Source organism: Necator americanus, chromosome V, assembly GCF_031761385.1.
Source record: "Necator americanus strain Aroian chromosome V, whole genome shotgun sequence".
Taxonomy (NCBI): Eukaryota; Metazoa; Nematoda; class Chromadorea; order Rhabditida; family Ancylostomatidae; genus Necator; species Necator americanus.
This window is the reverse complement of record NC_087375.1, coordinates 4,330,266-4,349,374: the sequence shown is the minus strand read 5'-3', so window position 1 is coordinate 4,349,374 and position 19,109 is coordinate 4,330,266. Positions and strand designations below refer to the sequence as shown.

General features: G+C 37.2%; 1 protein-coding gene across 3 annotated transcripts; it reads left to right on the top strand.

Annotated features, from left to right (window-relative positions):
* Positions 1-2,826: 2,826 nt before the first annotated feature.
* On the top strand, positions 2,827-19,103 carry RB195_012884 (uncharacterized protein; the record flags this gene model as incomplete). Of its 3 annotated transcripts, XM_064202461.1 has the most annotated exons (24): positions 2,827-2,901; positions 5,756-5,833; positions 6,789-6,851; positions 6,916-7,000; positions 7,166-7,302; positions 7,488-7,628; positions 8,388-8,534; positions 8,611-8,683; positions 9,159-9,245; positions 10,096-10,212; positions 10,443-10,547; positions 11,142-11,282; positions 13,580-13,665; positions 13,859-13,948; positions 14,011-14,164; positions 14,276-14,359; positions 14,515-14,629; positions 15,225-15,321; positions 15,830-15,991; positions 16,067-16,202; positions 16,777-16,835; positions 17,169-17,297; positions 18,611-18,772; positions 18,834-19,103. In XM_064202461.1, 24 exons carry the CDS (start codon positions 2,827-2,829, stop codon positions 19,101-19,103), a joined length of 2,793 nt encoding a protein of 930 aa, XP_064058342.1. The 3 variants fall into 3 exon arrangements, with proteins under 3 accessions (XP_064058342.1, XP_064058344.1, XP_064058343.1); XM_064202463.1 differs by lacking the exons at positions 2,827-2,901; positions 5,756-5,833; positions 10,096-10,212; ... (11 more) ...; positions 18,611-18,772; positions 18,834-19,103 and adding exons at positions 4,402-4,503; positions 12,121-12,216; positions 12,270-12,374 and having other exon boundaries at positions 11,142-11,278; XM_064202462.1 differs by lacking the exons at positions 2,827-2,901; positions 5,756-5,833; positions 6,789-6,851; ... (10 more) ...; positions 13,859-13,948; positions 14,011-14,164 and having other exon boundaries at positions 14,284-14,359.
* Between the last annotated feature and the right edge of the window lie 6 nt (positions 19,104-19,109).

The window sequence follows — 19,109 nt, the reverse complement described above, 5'->3', positions numbered from 1 at the left end:
AGTTATCAAAAAACGGAGATATCGAGCCGAGATTCAAACAAAATTGATTTTTCATGCTTTCATCTTTGTTCGAAATCACTTCAGTAGCCACGAAATCTTACACGCAGCGTAACGGAAACCATCAGTCAGGTCAATTTGGTGCTCTTTTTGTTTGGAACTACTACATGACACGACTAGCTAGCAATTCATTTCCGTTAAACCTGTTTGGAGAGTTCGATGAAGCTAAAGCATTTCGAATTCCAACTCTATCTCCCTTTTTTTCTCTTAGTAGCTTTAGCTCTTATGTCGTAAATTCTCTAAGACTAATGCTTAGGTTTTAGAAGCTTTGACCAACTCAGCTATTCAATTCCAGTCATGAACTGTCGATTCTCGCTTTCTGAAATGGGAAAGTCACTATCCGACAGTTAAGAACGGTCTTTATGCTCTAAACGCATTTCAAGCCCACGAATCTAACGTGGTGAGGGAATCCGCAGGAAAAGCTAGAGATGGGGTTGTAGATTGCGGGATCAGAGGTGGTTCCGCTCACCCTTCCCTAATCGTCCTAAAAAAAACGGCGCGGGAAACGCTCTAGATCCTTAGTTTCTACCAGGAACATTAGAACTCTTCTCTATGTATACATACATATCCCCTTCAGCAACCCATTCCTTGGTTTCACTTGAAAAGGCAGTCGAGGAGAACTTACTGGCTTTCAGCCGCTTCGCAGCTGGATGCGGCGAGTGTGCAAGGATGACGCATCCGAACTGAAATCGGCGTGAAAAACAGAGTCTTTCCGCCGTTTTTTTTTTCAATTAGGGAGATGTGAGCGGAACCACCCCTGATCCCACAATCTACAACCTCATCTCTAGCGTTCCCTACGGATTTCCTCTCCACGTTAGACTCGTGGTATTTCGGTATGGTATTTCGCCTTTAGAGCTGCTCTAATCTATTTGTACTTGGGATGCATTTAGAGCAAAAAGACCGTTTTTAACTGTCAAATGGTGGCTTTCCCATTCCAGAAAGCGAGAGTCCATCAATCGATAGTTCATGACTGGGACTGAATAGCTGAGTTAGTCGGGACTCGAAAACCTAAGCATTAGTCTTAGAGAATTCATGACGTAAAAGCTAAAGCTACTAAAAGAAAAAAGGGAGACAGAGTTGGAATTCTAAGTGCTTTAACTTCTTGGAACATTCCAAACAGTCTTACCGGAAATGAATAGCTAATCATGTCATGTAGTACTTCCAAACAAAAAAAAAACACCAAATTGACCTGACTGATGGTTTCTGCGCAATCCGTGTTTGACAGTTAAGAACGAGTTTTGCGCTGTCGAAGTTCAGTTCGAGTGCAGTTGCAATTAGAGCAGTTTTGAGCGATTCCTTCCCCCTCCCTCCCCCGCCATTTCCCCAGGATAGAAAGTTGAATCCTCTTTTCCTCTGCTCGTTTGAATAGTTTCAGTCCTTGCAATAGGTTTTTTACATAAATCTGAAAAAAGTTTCAACTCATTTTTTTTTGCCAAATTTATTCCGTCATCGTGGTCTTATTTTGCTAGAACTTCCCCATCTCAGTGCCTTTTTTAAGTAGAAAATTATTGATGTAATTTAGTAAAATAAAAAATAGCCGTTATAATAATAATAAAATGTACCAAACCACTGAAGGAAACCCATAGCAGCTCTTCATGTATGTGCGTTCGGTGGAAAACGTCACTGCCAGCTCTATGTCAAACTTTTTCGTTAGGTCGTAGTAAGGATTAAAACGATAAGCTGCTTGACGTGGATCAATTATTTGGGATGTAGCAGTGCGTTCGAGTTCAACTCAGAATAAAGGTTAATTAAGGTTTTACAGTTCTTTCATTTTATTGTTTATTTCTATTGCTAGGAGGATAGTCAGGATTTTCTTCAATTTTCTTCTTCGGTTCTTTGCAATTAGCATAGTCATTCCATGCAGATATCCTATACAGTTGACGAGAAAATATCGCAGACCGCATCTGAGGTGGCGGCGCGAACTCGCCATCTTCCAGCAGTCGCCACCTCGAGCGACTGGTCCTATCGGCCTCATATCCGTCAATGGGCGCCGCGACGGCGATTTCCCACAATCGATCCCAGTCGTCAGTGAACGGTGATCATCTTTAGTCCTATTCCCGAAACTCTCGTGATTTTCTTAGCTCAAAATTTAGTTGAAATGGTTCTCTTCGCAACCATGTTCATAATATCTACCTTGGTAGTATTTTGATAAAATGTAGCCCGGGGAAAATGCAATTGGGAGCGGGGCACTCAACTCTGCCCTTATTTCTGGCTTTATCTTCCTTTTTTCTCTTATTGGCTTTAGCCTGCATGTTCTGGATGCTCTAGGACTAATGATTAGGCCCTCCCACCGACTGACTTAGTAATTTACTTCCGGAAATAAGGGAGCAGTTAAGTCTCCCTCCCTTCTCCCAACTGCATTTATCCCCTCAGCTCTTAGATACCTTACTCCCTAAGTATTATGGGTGTATTTCAGTCAGTTTAAATCATCTAGGCCGAAATCGTTTACATGCCATTGACAGTAATAAAAATTAAATAAATAAATAAATGCTCAAATTTAGTGACAAATGCCTCTTCAATTTGCTTTCGTAAAGTCAACAATAAGTTTCTATGAAAGGTTTTGTCTGAATCCACTTGCGTTTTCCCATTCAAATAAAGATTTTTGAGTCCTATACTAGAGATTCCTTACATTTTTTTCATTTTCCTGAGATTTTTCACCAGGAACCCCTTACTAGAAGTTTCTTTTTCGTACTCTTCGTTTTTTCGGTCCAATATAAAGAATTCCTCCTCTCCTTTCTACTTTAGTGTTTTCAGTAGCCCAGTAGACCTATGCAACTTGTCCACCGGGAATTTGATGAGTTTATCCATAAACTGTTCTTTCGTTTCGGATTGATCGTCCACAAGGTATTCGTTAATGCTCTTTTTATTGCTTTTTTCCGCTGTTCGAATCGAATACGCACTTCATCCTTAACGAAGATTGGCACTAATGACCACATCCTTAAACGTTTAGAGTTTGTCTCTATTTGTTGATATTGATGATCATCCCCTTCATTAAGGTGACGTCTTGCTAAACCTCTTTTTAACTAACGATGTCGTTGATCCAGTTTTTATCTCGAAAACGTTTTGTGCGCGTGTTGTCATTTCGTTCGGAAATGGAACAATTCCAATGTAGCCTTATTAATTTGAGACGAAATAAATGTGGTTTGCACTAATCCAAGGTTTCATGGACCAAATTTTCTTCACTTGGCCTGGTTTTGCACGAATTCGAGCTAAATTTCTTTCCACTTTTTTCTTTTCGAATTTATGGAACAGACAAGGTCTCTGCTTAAAGGCATCACCTCACGAATCTGAGGTGGTGCAGATTTCAGGTGGAGTATTCGTATAGGGGATGGGAGACTATGGAGAGGAGGGTGATTCCGTCCATTTCTTCCTAATTGCCGTAAAAAACAGCCCGGAAGATGCGGCGCCGCACAAGGCTGGCGCGCTCCAGTCGAACTCTCCCTGTAGAAAATAGTGCGCCAGTACCCCTGAAGCCGTATCTTCCGGGCCTTTTTTTACGGTAATTAGGAAGAAATGGACGGAATCACCCCCCTCTCCGTAGTCTCCCATCCCATATACGAATACTCCACCTGAAATCCGTACCACCTCAGATTCGTGAGGTGATGCCTTTAAGAAAGCAATTATAGTCGTCAGGGCGCAGTGTAGATAGCGGTTAGGATCGCGGTGGGACCATCGCGAACTACAACGATGAGTGGTGCTAGCAAATGTCCCTCCTCGATTCTAACCGCTACGTTCCTACGCACCACTTCGAATGCAGCCGCCTACGCAATTGTACCGAGTTTCATGTGATTTTGACCCGACTATGTTTACTTTTATTTTGCAACGTATTTTGCCTCAAAAAACCTTAAAAATGCTTTGAACCTTAAGCCTTAAAAATGAGAATATGCTCTTCATTTTGAATAGAAAAAAGAGCGGTTAACCATTTTTTAGTCCGCATGTGTGTATCAGAAACGATGAATCTCAAAGTAGCATCATGTTTCACGGCATGAAAACTCATTTTTCTCCTAATCTTCTCTTCTAAGCCTCTCTTTTCCTGACTGACTCCATGATTTTTCTCCAGTCGGAATTGTTGCGAATAATCAAATATCCAGGTCAGACGGAAGTGAAGAAAGTGAGTGGCCGAATTCGAATTTACATAAGGCGAAGAGATCGGGAATGCGTTTATGTTTACAAATCGAAAATTAAAAAAAAAACTGTTCATAAAACATTCGAATGAGATCACATATGCAAATTTGTATATCAGTATACAATATGTGTTATTCAACAACAAAACGGCGGGTGTAGTGCAGTCCGTAAGGGGTTCGGCTGTGACTGCACGATCGATTGAGGGTTTGACCTTACTATATGCTCTCCCCTACGTATACTTCAATAAATCTCAAATTCGAAAATTTCCCGAAAGATATTATAGCGTTGTACGATAAATATGGGCCAGGTGTAGCACAGTTGGTAAGAGTTTCGCCTGTCTGCACGATCGATCTCAAGTTCAAATCCGCTCTCCAAGTGCTCACCAAGTCGTTCATCCCTCCAGGGTCGATAAATTGGTACCAGACTTGTCTGGGAGGATAAAAACACTGACTTGACACATCGGCTAGCACCCGCAAGTCACCATGCAGGGCAGTTAAACCTCAACGATTACGAATTGCAGTAAAAACCCGACGGGGCATCCCAACGAAGCGATGAAGGGGAAGGGTGGTGAAGTAGTGTGAAAAGTTTTTCGCTTAATGGAGCAGAAACCAAAAACTTCCTCCGAATCATCATCGAACACATCGGCTAGCACCCGCAAGTCCCTGTATAGGCTAGTTACACGTTCGCAATCCTGAAACGATTCTGAATTGAAGTGAGCGTGGTGGCGTATTCCAAGCGGATTGATTAACGCCAGAAATAATTTAATATCCAATAAACTTAGGGTAATACCCAAGCTAAGGAAACGCATGCACTTTCAAGGTCAACATCTCTGCATACATGTATGTTTTTGTCCTCAAAGCTAGCTTTGAGGATAAAAAGTGCCAAAGGATAAGCTGCACTAAGTGGTCCCAATCCCTGTGTGGATGCGCCTACGCGTTCTAATTCGTCCCTGAATCGTTTGAGGTTATGAATGAGTGAACACGTGTGCAGCGTCACAGACATGCTGGGGCGAGACGGTGTGTCAAGTCAGCGTTTTTATCCTCCCAGACAAGCCTGGTAAAAAGTCCTCGATTCCAGAGGGATGAATCGCTTTGTTGGTGTCAGCGCGGCTTCGAACCATTCGTAGGAGAAGTCTCAGCCAGACCTTCTGCTGACTGCGCTACACCAGTCCCAACATTAAGGATGTTTTTAATTTTTGAAGAGTTCCTTCAAGGTTATTTGAAGGGTTTCGAAGATTTCTCTAACATCAATCATATTGCAATTTTTACATTTTTTGACCTTTTTCTATGTAGCCTTAGTTTTGGTCGACTTTTTTTTTACTTTAAACTTCAGCAGCAGTTAATATACCTAAATTGAAAATTTTAGAAAAAGTCATGGCATTTTTCTCAGTTGCACACCATAACGTTTATAATTGAAAATCTGCAACTCGGCATGGGAAACCTTAACCATCTCACGCTACAAGAATTCTTCTTCCAGACACACATTTTCAGATTTTTTTTTCAGAACGAAATGAGGGGCAGTAAATATTAATCTTTGCCTTCTTACATCTTTGACGAAACATTTTCATTTCCAGTTTCGACTCGAATTCCTCGTTGCATCTTTGGTATGCACGACATTTTGTGCTTACGGCTTAGTATGGATTGAAGAACAGGTTCGTGAACAACTATAAATAATGACCAGTGGAGTGACCAAAACAAGTAAAAACTCGCAATGGTGTACACATAAAATGGAATGGCAAAAATAAGTAGAAACTTTAAGTGGAACATTCAGTGGCAGTACTAATGTGGCTATCCACGGGTTTTTTTTAAGAAAATTTTGAGGAATCAGTTCTGGAAATTGTAGTCAACCTGTACCTGTAGTTTTACAAGTGTTTTTTAATGGTTATGTTCAATATTTAGTTTGTTCCAACTTTCCAAGAAAATTGTTTCAATGAAGGGTTGTTTTCAATTCTTTTTTAGTTTTTTTAATTCTGTCTCTCCTTTTCTGGGCCCTTTGGGATCGCCGCTACGTCCAGATTAGAACCAATCCAGTATTATTAAGTATGCAGATTATTAGAAAATACCATCATAGCGATAATAGGTGAAAACATCCACATCTTGCCCGGCATTCTGGAGTAGTCACGGAAAACCGTCTTTGCTTATTTGGTCACATCATTTATGCGGAGATCGTCTGATCGTCCTCTCCAGGTTGTCCTGACGATGCTCCCAGACTGAAGCTGGAAAACGCCTCCTGTTCGTAAAATAAAATTTAAGACGGAGGTGGTAAGAGGAAAATCTGAGTACACTGGCGTTGGCAGGCAGTTCAGCTAAGGCATAGAGTCTCGCCGATTGTGGAGCAACAATGGATGGATAGATTCTATGTGATTTGTAGCTGAAGATCGAGCTGGATAGACTCGGATATTTTTTAGAATGAATATATCCAAGGCGAAAATGCGGGTAGCCGTTTTAAGCCGTAATATCCGTCCGCTAATTAACGAAGTCAAAAATAACTCAAGGTGATACTGAAATTAAATTTTGAAAAAAAAATGAGATCGCAAAGAAATTTATCGGCAGATCTATCCACTTATCGATTGATATCAAATATCAATAAATACTTTTCATTTCCAGAGCACGAAAGATCCTCAATTTGTGTTCTCACCTCGAAACGCATTGTGGAGATACGAAAAAGCTGTAGGTTCTTTTCTGAAAATCCTACATATTAATCGTTTTTTGATTTCTGTTTGAAATCCTTCAGGTAATATCCGAGCACTGGCCACTTGACGAACAACGATTTTGGCCTGGGAAAAGCTATGACCTCAGCGGATACCTTGATATTATCGGTAAGAAGTGAAATATTTGGGCACCTATAACATAGTAATAATATAATAAAGAAATATATAATATAATAAAAAAATCGAAAACTCCGAAAAATCCGAACTGAGATCATTTTAACTCCTCTACTTACTTATTATCGGTATAACTATGCTCTAACAGAATGTATTTAGTTGCCGGCAAGGAGCATCCTCAGTACGGTAGACCGAACATCCTGAATCTCAGATATCTGGATGAGGTTTCTCGTATAAATCAATATATAATTCATAATATCACTGTACCAGTCGATATTGATGGAAAACACTATGAGGTGAGATGCAGAGCATGCATGTGTTGGTCTTTTGAAATAAACAAATAAATAACATATTTGAAATAAACAAAAAATAGATTAATAAAAAATAAAATGAAACAAAATAATAAAAGAAAAATAAAATAGATATGTAAAAAAAATAAGTTGAAGTTAATAAGAACAGTCGTGAAATAAATTCTTGACAGGTGGCCTACACGGATCTGTGCATGTCTTTCGATTGGGCATGTTATATGAACGATCATCTGACAATGCTGATGCCGAAAAGTCGTTGGGGGAACTTCAGCGGCCCTATCGCTGAGTTCGCGAGCGACATCATCAACAGTGAGGTTCGCTTTCAAGAGTATTTTTCCTCGTGTATAAAAATCATGAAATCATCCATATTAATGTTGAGGATCCACACCTGCCAATAATTCATCAAACGCAACCTTCGAAAACTCCACTTTTACTTCTTTTTTAATGGAGTGTTTTTGATTAATTAATTAATTATTTTGTATATTTGTGAGCAAATGCTCTTATACCACATCTTTTATAACCTCTGAATAGTTCCACTTATTTTTCCTGGTTTTCTTTTAGACTTTCTTATAAAACGACGTTCATAACTCCTGGAAAGGAGAAATTCCGCTCATTTAATGGAACAAAAATACGGCGTTTTTGTACATATTTGCGTGCTTATGTATTTTATTTTTAGTTTTTTTCCAAATTTTTAATTTTATACTCTATTTACTTTTTCTACACGGAAGAGTTCTGCTTGTCTCTAGTGTTCCCTAAGGAAGCGTAGATGTTGCCATAAAACGGTTTTTTTAAATGAAAACGTCCAATTACATAATAAAATGTGATATTTACAAGATCCCCTTTAAGTTATGTTGTGGAGAGTTTTCTTGAGTTGCTTGTATCAGAGAAATTGCTGGACATTTCTATTTATCCCGAAAAAGTACCTCGTTTCAATATTGAGGACAGTTTCTGGAGTTTGTTGTCACATATTCTAAATTAATCGTTGGCAATAAGCATAAAGCATTTATTTAGCAGTTATACTCAATTAACTGCTTTGCCAGGATTAAAAAAATCAGTTATGAGGTAAATTATAGGTGAATATCACGTATCCGATCGGATGGAGAGGATCGGAACCGATCTATTTCGGAGCTCTTGTTGGTCGACCACATCTCACTGATAGCGAAGGCCATTTTGACAACGCCATAGCGCTTAGGCTCACTTATAATGTTCGAGAGCAGAAGGTTAACAACTCTTACTATTTTATATTATTTTTGTAAAATAAAACTGTAAGAATATTTTGGGGAAAAAATGTTCCAGGTAGGAAATATCAGCTACATATGGCGGAAGAAACTTGCATCTTGGTTGACGAACAAAGAGAAACCTCCTTCTGGTAAGTCTATGCACCTTTTATTTATTTATTTATTTACATTTTTAGGTGGTGCACTAAAAGAAAAGAAAAAAAACAAAAGCACATGTGTCTGAGTTAGAACATTAAAAAAAGAAAAATCGGCAACCTTGTTGTCATTGTCATTGTCATTGTCATTGACTAACAAGGAACCTTTTTGCGAAGAATTCTACTCTTTATTAAAGTTTTTCTTTTTTTTTCTTAAAGTTCTTAAAGTTTTTGTCTTGAAGTTCTTAAAGTTTTTTTCTTGAAGTTCTTAAAGTTTTCAAAACAATCGAAACGATCACATGATCACTCTACAGTTTTGCAACATTTTGGTTTCTTTCCAATATATAGCTAGAAAATGATTATGGTTTTCATGGATGATTTTAAAAAATCTGGAATGAATGTAGTATATTTATTGCTTTATTTGGATGTTATCGGTCTGACACTGTGTTAAAAAGTTGTTAACTGTGTTTAGATCTGGTCGAATTCGGAGTGAATCACAACGAATCGCTGCCAGAAGGTTTGCAAGATGTCGCCGATACACTCACACCCAAATTCATTGGTGAGTAATCATAAAAATTTGCCCAAAATTGGCTGTTGAGGTCAGAGAATGGCAAATAAATCCAGATTATCTGAATTGTGCCCTCTCATTCATAATTTCTCCAACATCTCAGCATCGTTTTTTTTTTCGATGCAAATACAAATTTGTTCTTGGAAATTTGAAAAATGTATAATGTGTTATAGAAGGAAATCCAGCGAGTTATACAGATCTGTGCCAATTTTTTTGCACTTTAGTAAAAAGGAGATAATCTTGAGAACATCCATATGCTCGTTAGTAGTCTGCTCCCAAGTATCCATTACCGAACAATTCGGATGTTAACACTTTTTTTTCCGGGATATTTATTTCGCGAACATTTCATCTTTGCGAATATTTTGCTTCTTATTTTGATTAATTTTTCTAGTTGATTTATTTTGATTCTTCTTTAGCTATTTTTTTTATCGATTTGTATTGATTTTGGTTTTGATTTATTCGGACGGTTTCTCATCTTTATTGCTACCCGGTTGATGTTGGCGACATGTCACCGGATAGCAATAAAAAAATATCATGCCTACAATTGGATGAATTAGAATTGAAGCTAAATTTTTGACAATTTTTGCACTTTGATTTTGACGGCGAATTTTGACATATGATCACGACGCGAGAATTGTCCGCAGATCTATGGTACATATTTCCAGTACTTTTGGACTTTACTCGGGATCCGTCGGTGAATTTTAACCAGAGATATAATATTTCATGTGGACATCTAGCAAGGGCCAAAATTCGATTTTATATTTAAAAAAAACTGATCTTCATTATTGATTATTAGTATAATGAAGGATCAATTATAACCATATTATTGCAAAAATTTCAGGAACATGCACGATTTTATCCACATTTTGTTTCGTGGTTTCGGTGGTTCTCATCAATCACGGAAATGGTCTTATTGGCATCGATTGGGTGCGTAGCAAACCAATTGTTGCATGTGCAGGTAAGAAATGGGGCTCAACTGCCCTTAGGGCAAAAACATCCGAGTGATTCCTTTTCATCTAGCACCTCTTCGTTTCTTTATGTTTCAATTCTTATTATCTTCGTTTTTTGTCATATTATTATTCTTTTTTCTTCAACTTCCTTCTCGAATGTTCTCCTATTTGTAGCTCATATCCTGAACTGAGAATAATGGTTTATTCTTTGTAATGACAACGATGCGTATTGATTTAGGGATATTGTGTCCACTCCTCGCTGTCATCACTTCTTTTGGACTACTATTGTGGTTTGGAGAACTTTATAATGCGATCGTTAACGTCTCTCCATTCTTGGTTCTCTGTGAGTATTTTTGAGATTTTTCATGGATGCCTAATTCGAGTTGCTTTCGTGGATTTTTTCGAGGATCTCGTATTGATTTTTTCGAGGATCTGCGTATTGATTTTTTTTCGGTACACAGTGGACACATGCATCCATAAGTTCGATTTTTTCGTGTAGAAACTTCAATTTTCGTTTATTTTTTGGAAAAGAAAGAATCAGAAAAATCAAGAAAAAAAAGAAAAAAAGAAGAAAGAATTTTTCTAGGATCTTTTAGGATGTTTAAAATGTGAAATAAGGTGGGAGTGATCGTATAGTGGTCTGGAGTGAAACATACATATAATACATATAATACATAATACATATAATACATAACATATTAAAACTGCAAATTGCTTGAATTATGATCCAATGTCTAATTATTAAAAGAGAATAATTCTTATAAGTTGACTTTTTATAAATTTGATAACTTTTTATACGGGTCTACTATGAGAATATTTTTTTGGTAGTGGCCCACTTGCGTCGTGACATTGTATTCTGACATGGAAAACGTAACTGCGAAAGTAAACCACAATTTTTGATAGTTTCAGAGGCGCATATCTCCGAAACTTATTTCAGGTATTGGAATTGATGATTTGTTTATTATGTCTGCCGAATGGCATCGTACAAATCCTGATCATTCACCGGCTCGTCGTATCGCTGACACTCTCTCGGAAGCCGCGGTCGCCATCAGTATCACTTCGATTACCGATATTGTAGGTTTTCACATGCTCGGAACGATTTGACGCTATTTAAAGAAAAGTAAAATTCTAAATTTTGTGAAGTAGCCGTAGGACGTATTAGAATTATTTAGAAGATGAAAGAGATCAAAAGAAAATGAAAAAAGATAAAAAAAAAGATGAAATAAAAGATAAAAAATGATAAAGAAGATAAAAGATGAACATTAAACGAACATAAACTCTCCTTAGATCAAATCGTAAATGGCGAATTTAGGGAAAAATATTGCCAGAACATGTGGAGCATCATCTGTCCCTCAATCTGATCCTCAGCTTTAGTAGTCAAGTCATAATATGATAAGTAATAGAACAATAATAATATAAATAATAATATAATATGACAGTAACACAATGAATAGTACAATAATACATAATATTATAATAATAAACAATAATAATACTATGGTAATACAATAAATAATACAAAATACAATAATACAACTACAATATAATGCTACAACTACTCATGGCTCGTTAAAACGATGTTGCCCTTCTCACAATGGAATAAAATGATAAATAAAAGGATAAAAGGATAAAGAAAAATAAAATAAAAAATAAAATATTATAATAATAATTTATCGTCCACTAATAATTTATTTATTATTTTAAAATAATAAATAAAGATAAGAAATTTAAGCAGGGCTGTATCAAAGTTATGTTCATGGGAAATAAAGCATTTACTGCTTAAGAATCTTATGAAAATGTAAATTAACCACTAACTGATTCTGTATGTTGCTCCTGAAGCGTCCTTTAAAAGTTTTGCCTTCACCTTACTTTAAAGAGTAAAAGGCTCTCCGGTCAATACAGAAGTCTTTTTGAAGATCACTTTTGGAATAGGAGTGTTCACAACGTTGCCTGGAGTCAGGATGTTTTGCCTGTACACCTGCGTACAAGTCACATTTACGTACATCTATCAGGTAAAAATTAAATTTTTACACTTGATAAATCATTAACACGTGATTTATTACAGCTGACCTTCTTTTCACCGATATTAGCCTACGCGGCTGAAATGGAAAACAACGGAATTCATTGCTTATTTTTCCGGAAAGCGTTACAGCCGAATGAAACAGGCTAGTTACTGAGTTTTATTGGATGAATCACATCCCATTTTTAGTAAATTCGTGTTGATTTTGGAAATTCATCTCTATCTATAGATGCTTCAGAGTCCAAGTGGAAACTATTCTTGCTATCTGGTTCAGTATGCAGAAAATCGCAACAAACCACGGAATCCACGTTTCACGCTCGGTCTTCAGGTCAGAGAAATTTGCACAGGAAGAACTTTTCGAAAGAAAGGTGCCCTAAAATTATATCTTACTGCATATCTTTGACTAATATATCATATCATATCTTTAACTAGTTTTAATGCGCTGTCGGAGTGCCATATTGTGGAAATTAACATTTTCAGTTGTTTACAAAAATGTTATAACACCGTTTTTCGACCAAGGGTACAGTAATGTCTGGATCTGCTAGAGTGAATACCCTCAATATTACTGATTCGTTAATCTGAATAACTGTTATTTTATGGGGTTTCCGTTTGTGACGGAGGTGGCGCAGTCGGTTAGAGGTTCGGCCGGGCCGACTACACTGTCGATGGTTAGAAACAGCTCTAAAGCCAACCAAACTTTTGATCCTGCTAGCATTGACAAATCGGTACCAGACTTGTCTTACAGGATAACAAATAATCTAACCAAACTTGAATCATGGATGGGAGGGTGTAGTGTAGCGGTTAGGAGTTCCACTTCCTACGCGATCGATCGGAGGTTCCAATCTGCCCTAGTGCTCTCCAAGCCTTTCATCCCTCCGTGGTCGCTAAATTGATACCAGACTTTTCTGAGAGGATGCAAACACTGACTTGACGAGAAAGGCTAGTCCACCGTATTAGGATTGTATAGGCTTCTATCTTGTTCGTAAACCCCAAACATTCTGAATTGTTGTGACACGTGGGCTGCCCCCCCCTCAAACGTATTGTTTAACGCCAGAAATTTTGTCCTTTTATCCTTAACGTGAAACATCGGAGAGCCAGCGTAAGTCAGTTGACAGTCGTTAAATAATGTGAACATGACATGGTTGGATCAAAAAAAAAATTAACGTTGTGTACCGTGCTAATTTTGTGCTTCTGTTTGATGGGATCCAGTGAAAAATCATGCCCTGAATCTACTATGTCATTCTTCTCATTGAAAAATATTAAAAATAAAAATTCGCTAAGTGAGTCAAATTTTACTCGCTTTTAAGTCACAACGGTTGTGACCTCTTCATTATTATTTTTTTTTACTATTTCAGGAAGTGAGAAACCAGCAAAAGGACTGAAATCAAAACTGAACACAATCATTAGAAAAATGGAAACTAAACTGGAACATCATGAAAAGGTATTATCTGCATATTTAGGATTTGTATTTTAAAAAATCTCTTTTATACAGTACTTCGAATGCATCAGAATACAATAAATCATTAATATGTTTATATTAGTACAATAAACAAAATATAAATGAGTATGAATGTATAAATATAATGTCATTAATATAATATATCATTTATATAAATATTAACCATGTTATTTAGCAAACTACCGGGACATTGCGCGAGGAAACATTTGTCAATAAGCTGTTCCGCGAAATAATTGGACCGTTTATACTTGAGCGAAGCACGCAGGTTTGCACTTTCGCTAAGATATGAATTACTATGAAACGTTTTGGAAATTTTGCTATTTTCAGGTGTGCGCCACACTTTTATATTTCGTCTACCTGCTCTTATCTATCTATGGATGCTTGAATATCAAAGAGGGTTTAGATCCTAAATTCCTAGTCAGAGAATCTTTCTATCTCAGCAATTTCTATAAGCTTATTGATCAATCGTTTTGGGTGGAAGGTATGGATGTACTATTGTGCTTCTTTGATAATCTTTAACTCAACATCTGTGGCAATTTCAGGAAAAAAAACTAAAAAAGCCAGATCTACTCAAAAAAAACCTCAAATTTAGGCCTACAAATGCAAGTGGTTGTAAATCGACCTCCGGATCTTTTCAATACGACGATGCGAGAAGAATTCTCTAAAATGATGAGTGGTTCGTTTAAAAGCAGATCCATGAAAAAGATTACCAATTACATATCTTGATACAGCCCGATTTGAATTTTAATTTTTCCATGAACGAAGATGGTTGATTGAAATTTTTTGTTCTTATCTTCTTAAAATGAAAATTAAGCTAGGGTTTCTTTGCAGATTTTGAAAATACTCAGTTCACCATGAATCACAATGCCACAATGATCTGGTTGAATGCTTATGAACTGCATCTGGAAAGGGAGAAGAACGAGTTGAACATCGAGAAGCCGGCCAGGTGCAGTAGTCATTTTTTTCAATTATCATAAATTTTTAGGCGACTTTAGTGTAGCGGCTAGAGGTTCTGCTTCCTGTACGATCGATCGGAGGTTCGAATCCACCCTAGTGCTCGCCAAGCCTTTCATTGCACCAGATATCGTATTCAATAGAAATTTTATTTATTAGGAAGAGGTCATATCCACGATGCCTAGTTACACTTACTGTGCTGTGAGTGTTGAATGACGTCGCCATCGACGTACCACTTTACTTCTGGTGTCGGCATTCCACTTACAATAGATTTGAATAGCACCGTTTTTCCAACTACTGCGCTACAGTCCGTCAACGTACGGAGTCCTCCAGGATCGATAAATTGGTACTAGAATTGCCTTTGAGGATAAAAACACGGTCTTGACACTTCGGCTAACTCCCGCAAGTCATTGTATAGGCCAGTTACACGTTCGTAAACCTCTAACGATTCTGAAGTGGAGTGAACGTGGGGGCGCATCCCAAACGGATTGATTAACGCCAGAAACTTTGAACTTTATCCTTTATCATCAATTTTTTTTCAGATTTTCAAACTAGAAAACTAGGAACTGATCTTAACACACTTTCAGCTCTTCCGAATGGTATCATCGCTGCAGAGATTGGCTATTAGTGGCCGGAGGGCGAAGACTTTGGGAGAAAGATATGGTATGGGGTCAAACAGAAAAGGTAGGCACATGCTCATTCCAGAGAAACAAAACCTGTTTAGTTCCTGATTGCTGTGTAATGATTTTAAGATCAACTGTGTCCTAAATGCACGTACGTCGCTTTTTTTAAAGCGTTTTTTTTTACTGCTTGATGACTGCGCTAGGGAAACGGCAAGGGGGCTCCACATGAAGCACGGGCAGTCGCGTAGACGACTGCGCTCGAAGCGGTGCGCTGGAAACAGCGTTTGGAATCGAGGTGGGACCGTGGCGAACGGCAGACATGGGTGGCGGTGTCGAGGATCCTTACACGATCCCAACCGCTGCGCTCCACCGCTCTGCGTCAAGCGCAGTCACTTGCGCAACTGTCCGTGCCTCATGTCGTTTTGACCCAACTATATATGTATATGTATATGTATATGCATGTATATGTATGTGAATATGTGTGTATATGGATGTACATGTATAACTCTATATGTACATTGAATTAGTTGAAAAAGATATGTTCTTCAAGCTATGTATATACTATTTAGGACTTCTACGTGCTAAAAGCGTTTCGCTTCCAACTTGGCCTCAGAAACTACCGTACACCAACCGATCACACGAATAGTTGTAAGCTTATGAGAGAAATCGCATCCAAATACGCTCATTTCAATGTCACCACCTTCCATGAATACTATCCGTTCGCCGATCAGGTCAGCACACTTCTGTAGTCGTTTTTTTCCCCTGTACACAGCGTTACATCCGTCCCAATAATCCCGCTTTTTCAGTATCTAGAATTGAAACCGTCCCTATCACAGAACATTGTATTCGGTTTAATTTCCATGCTTGCTGTGACGCTAATAATGATCCCGGATGTGAGAGCGGCATTTTCTGTCGTATTGTGTATCGCCAGTATAAATCTAGGTAAGGGTGTTAACGCCTTAACTTTTTGTTGTTTAAAGCTCAGTCAAACCAGGTATAGTTAGCAGTTGTACTATTTATGCTACATTTATGTTATTTATTTGTATTTTTGTGTTTATTTGTACTATTTATGCTATATTTATGTTTTCTTGTTATTCCAACGAGGTTTAGATGAAACTTTTTTCACTTTCTTTTCGAAACGTCAGGGAAATAAAAAAGTTTCACCTAAACCTCGTTGGCATAACAAGAAAACATAAATGCACTCTCAAATGCCGAGGTTTCAAGAAGAGAGGACTTGGAGATTTATGCTATATTTTTTCCTACTTTTTTTTAGTTGTGTTTACGTTTATTTTTATTTAGTTCTATTTATTATTTATGTTTATTTATTTTATTTAGTCATGTTACTTATGTTTATGTTTACTTATTTCGTTTATTTTTATTCGTTAGTTATGTTTATTTATCTTATTCAGTTAGGTTAGTTATATTTATTTATTTGCTATATTTATATTTACGGCATATTTTATTTATTTTTAAAGTTTTAAACTTGTGTATATAGTTCTGAATGTGAATGCTTAAGGAGTGCTGGGATTCATGACATTTTGGGGCGTCAATTTGGATAGCGTCTCAATGATTACGGTACGTTTTTTTTTTTCTAAACTAAAAAAACTTTTGAAAAAAGTTTTTACATGCTTATGTGAAGACGTAGAACGTAACAGTTTTGGTCATAAAATTTCTATTTGGTTAAAAGAAAAAAGAAAAGGAAGTTGAAAAAGAAACGAAAAGAAAGGAAGAAGAAACCGAAAGAAGAGTAGAGGAAGAAAAAGAGAGAAAAAATAAAAGGAACTTGAAAAGTTGGAGTTGGTTTGTTGAAACAGAAAGAAAGAAAGAAAGGAAGCGAGAAGAAACCGAAAAAAGAGTAAAAGAAAGAAAAGAAAGAAGAAGGAAAGAACGCGAACATGGAAATTTCAGGTGATCATGTGTATTGGATTTGCCGTTGACCTATCCGCTCACATAGCCTACGCGTACTCTCAAGCATGTGGAACATCGCATGAACGAGCTGTATTTGCTCTGGAAACGCTTGGATGGCCAGTTTTTTTGGTGAGTTTAGGATAGATTTCCAGAAATAGGTACTAGAACTTAACTCGCATCAACTCTTCTGCATCTGTTCTTGCCTATCCGGTCAGCCCACCGGATAGGCCCCACTCCGTGAGCTACGAATTGTCATCAACAACTGATTTCTTATGAAAAAAAAGAATCTTTTCTCGGATCAATGCAAAATCCATCGATGTAGAATTAGACTATGTTCGTGTGCAGAAGTTGAAGAGTAGCTAGGTAAAAATATACACAAAACGTTCCAAAAATATTTTTATTTAACCAGAATTAGAAATTCAAAGTTTATCGACACACAGGGTCAGGAGGAAAAGAGTTGTGTGCGCTCGAGCAAGCTACGCTCTAATGATTTTTCATTTTGATCTACAACGCTACTATTTTGGAAGGTCACTTTTTTCAAAAAAAAAAACCTACCTGTAGCCAGGAATATTTTTAAAATTCTTACATAAAGATTGACAACTACTAGGTTCAGTCATAAACAGTTTCTGTTCAGTTGAAAAGTTCGACTTTCAATGAACCTCGGCATAGTTGAATTTATATTATATATAATATGTTATATAATATATATATTTATTATAATTTATATTATATCTTTATATTATTTTTATATTATATATAATATAGTTTCCGTTCAGTTTTTCATACATTATGGTGATGATTTGTTGTAATTGTGAGGTATTGAGCTTCTCTGCTAAATCCCTCGTTGTCTTCTCGTGGATTTTGTTCCACGAAAGATATTAATAGTCAATATTGACTTCCAAATATCGTAATCGGAGTATCTGGAGGGTGATTCTTCCCTTTCGTTCCTCTTTTAAGATCACATCTCCAGAACGGAATTTGACGAATCAATTTCTGACCGCCTGGTCGATTATTACTCCTTCCCCATACACCCTGTATATTTTTTGAGCCCTGGCCGCAGCACTATTACCTTATTTAACTTCCCAAAACATTACATGACGTATTTAAGTGTATTTAAGTGTATTTTTGACTTATTTATTTATTTAAGTGTATTTTTTGATTCTTTACTTTCGAGGTGAACAAAAAAAAATTAAAGTTAGTGTATACAACAGTAGACTGCTGTATAAAGACTAGTGGAAGTTCTCCTTGCATAGCGACAACAAAATTTCCTTGTTAGGGTAACCCATTTTATGGATAAACAATAACATTAGGTACCATGTACCCGGACTGGAGTTATTTATGACTCAACCTAATATTTTTTGGCTCCTTCTGATGAATAACTCTATTTCCGTTTTCAGTGGAATTCTGTACTTTTAAAAATTTCACTCTGTCTCACATTATAGGGCGCTTCATCAACAATACTTGGAATCATGGTTCTAACGCTTGTCGATGCATATATCGTAGAAATATTCTTCAAAACTGTCTTCTTGGTGATTTCGTTCTCAATGCTACATGGACTACTTTTCCTCCCAGTACTACTTATGATCATTATTCCAGAGAAAAGAGTGAGTCTTCCTGTACTATTCGGCTTCTGTTTCTCTCTAGTACTCATAAAAAAATTTTAAGGCTAAAAAATCAGCGAACAAAATCCACGACAAGCCAAGAGCAGTGTTCACATGCTCAGATCCAGAAGATAAAGAGGATTTGGGAAGAAAGGCTCCATCCAGACACATCTCCTCAATGGATGATCTCAAAAAGAAGGGAGTGCCGAATAAAATAAACCTTACGGTAGAGCCGGCGCCTGGAGAAGAACCTCTGGACGAAGACGTTGTGAAGGCCACCGTTGATCGCCTCACCGGAAAAATTCTTACCCCGGATTATCATTCACCTAAATAGTGTTAT